The sequence below is a fragment of the Mustela nigripes genome, chromosome 4, assembly GCF_022355385.1.
Source record: "Mustela nigripes isolate SB6536 chromosome 4, MUSNIG.SB6536, whole genome shotgun sequence".
NCBI lineage: Eukaryota > Metazoa > Chordata > Mammalia > Carnivora > Mustelidae > Mustela > Mustela nigripes.
The window spans coordinates 102,454,671-102,456,552 of NC_081560.1; the positions used below are offsets into that span (position 1 = coordinate 102,454,671).

General features: G+C 34.6%; 1 protein-coding gene and 1 pseudogene across 1 annotated transcript; both read left to right on the forward strand.

Annotated features, from left to right (window-relative positions):
* Positions 1–324: 324 nt before the first annotated feature.
* On the forward strand, positions 325–696 carry LOC132015147 (small ribosomal subunit protein eS24-like). The gene has a single exon (XM_059395785.1). The coding sequence runs from the start codon at positions 380–382 to the stop codon at positions 632–634; it is 255 nt and encodes an 84-aa protein (XP_059251768.1). The 5' UTR covers positions 325–379; the 3' UTR covers positions 635–696.
* Positions 640–1,882, forward strand: part of LOC132016374 (poly(rC)-binding protein 1-like) — a 6,775-nt pseudogene continuing 5,532 nt past the window's right edge.

The following is a 1,882-nucleotide window of genomic DNA, read 5'->3' on the forward strand; positions in this document are numbered from 1 at the left end:
GCCAGCAAGGCGCCCCTATCCTTCCTTATCTCTAATAAAATGTTTATAGCTAAAAATTTTCTCTAAGAAATGTTTTGGATTTATTCAACAAGTTTTAAAGTGTTTGTATTAAGTTTAAAATTCTAAATGTGTATTTTAAATATTATTCAGTTTGTACTTTACAATATGATCTCTACATTTACATATGCATTATTTGGAAGCACATTAAAAAATTTCCATATGAATAGTTTTTTCTTAGTTTTATTTTTAATTTGTAAATTAATGGCATTTCTGTCAAGAAACATAATCTGGGGCTTGAAGCTCGGCCGCCATCATGAACAACACAGTAACTCTCCAGACCAGGAAGTTCATGACCAACCGACTACTTTGGTGAAAACAAATGGTCATTGATGTCCTTCATCCTGGAAAGACAACAGTACCTAAGATGGAAATTCAAGAAAAACTAGCCAAAATGTACAAGACCACACCAGATGTCATATTTGTATTTGGGTTCAGAACCCATTTTGGTGGTGGCAAGACAACTGGCTTTAGCATGATTTATGATTCCTTGGATTATGCAAAGAAAAATGAACCCAAACATAGATTTGCAAGACATGGTCTGTATGAGAAGAAAAAGACCTCAAGAAAACAGTGAAAAGAATGCAAGAACAGAATGAAGAAAGTCAGGGGGACTGCAAAGCCAATGCTGGTGCTGGCAAAAAGTGGCTGCAGATTGGACAACAAAAGGAGTAAAGATGCTGCCGTGGCTCTATCTGTGGGGATTGTGCAGATTTTTCATGAGGGGATTAATAAACTAAGAATGTTAAAAAAAAAAAAAAGAAACATAATCTGGATATAGCAAATCTGTTTACATTTTCTTAAGAGCTTTGTATATAATACTTTAAAAAATGCTCTGATGTATATAGAGTATACAGAAAATGTATACTTTAATTATTAAGTACCCAGTTTCTATCTATTTGTCTATTAATTTATTTACCTCAAGCCTGTAAACTGTGTTGTTTAAATTCTTTGTGTTTTTACTATTTGGGGGTCATGTCAAGTTTTTCCCACCATGATAGTGAATATGTCTGTTTCTCTTCATATGTTTTTACAATTTAAACTTTTATATTTGAGGTAGTAGGGGACAGAAAATTTGGTAATTTGAAATTTTTTATCACCAGGAAGCAACTCTTTCATTCTCCAATAAATAATCTTATGTAAGCATTGATTTTATTTGAAATTAATATAACGACACCTGCTTTCTTTTGGTTACTGGTTTAGTATTTTCCCCCTTTTTTTATATTATTAATACACAATGTATTGTTTGTTCCAAGGGTACAGGTCTGTGAATCATCAGTCTTAAAAAGTTCACAGCACTCACTATAGCATATACCCTCCCCAATGTCCATCACCCAGCCACCCCATCCTTCCCACTTCTTCTCCTCCAGCAATCCTCAGTTTGTTTCCTAAGATTAAGAGTCTCTAATGGTTTGTCTTCTCTGGTTTCCTCTTGTTTCATTTTTCCCTCCCTTCCACTGTGATCCTCTGTCTTGTTTCTCAATTCTTCATATCAGTGAGATCATATGATAATTGTCTGTCTCTGATTGACTTATTTGCTTGGCCTAACACCGTCTAGTTCCATTCACGTCATTGCAAATGGCAAGATTTCATTTCTTTTGATGGCTGCATAGTATTCCATTGTATATATATATACCACTTCTTATTTATCCATTCATCTGTTGATGGGCATCTAGGCTCTTTCCATTGTTTGGCTATTGTAGACATTGCTGCTATAAACATTCAGGTGCATGTGCCCCTTCGGATCACTACATTTGTATCTTTAGGGTAAATACCCAGTAGTGCAATTGCTGGGTCATAGGATAGCTCTATTTTCAACTTTTTG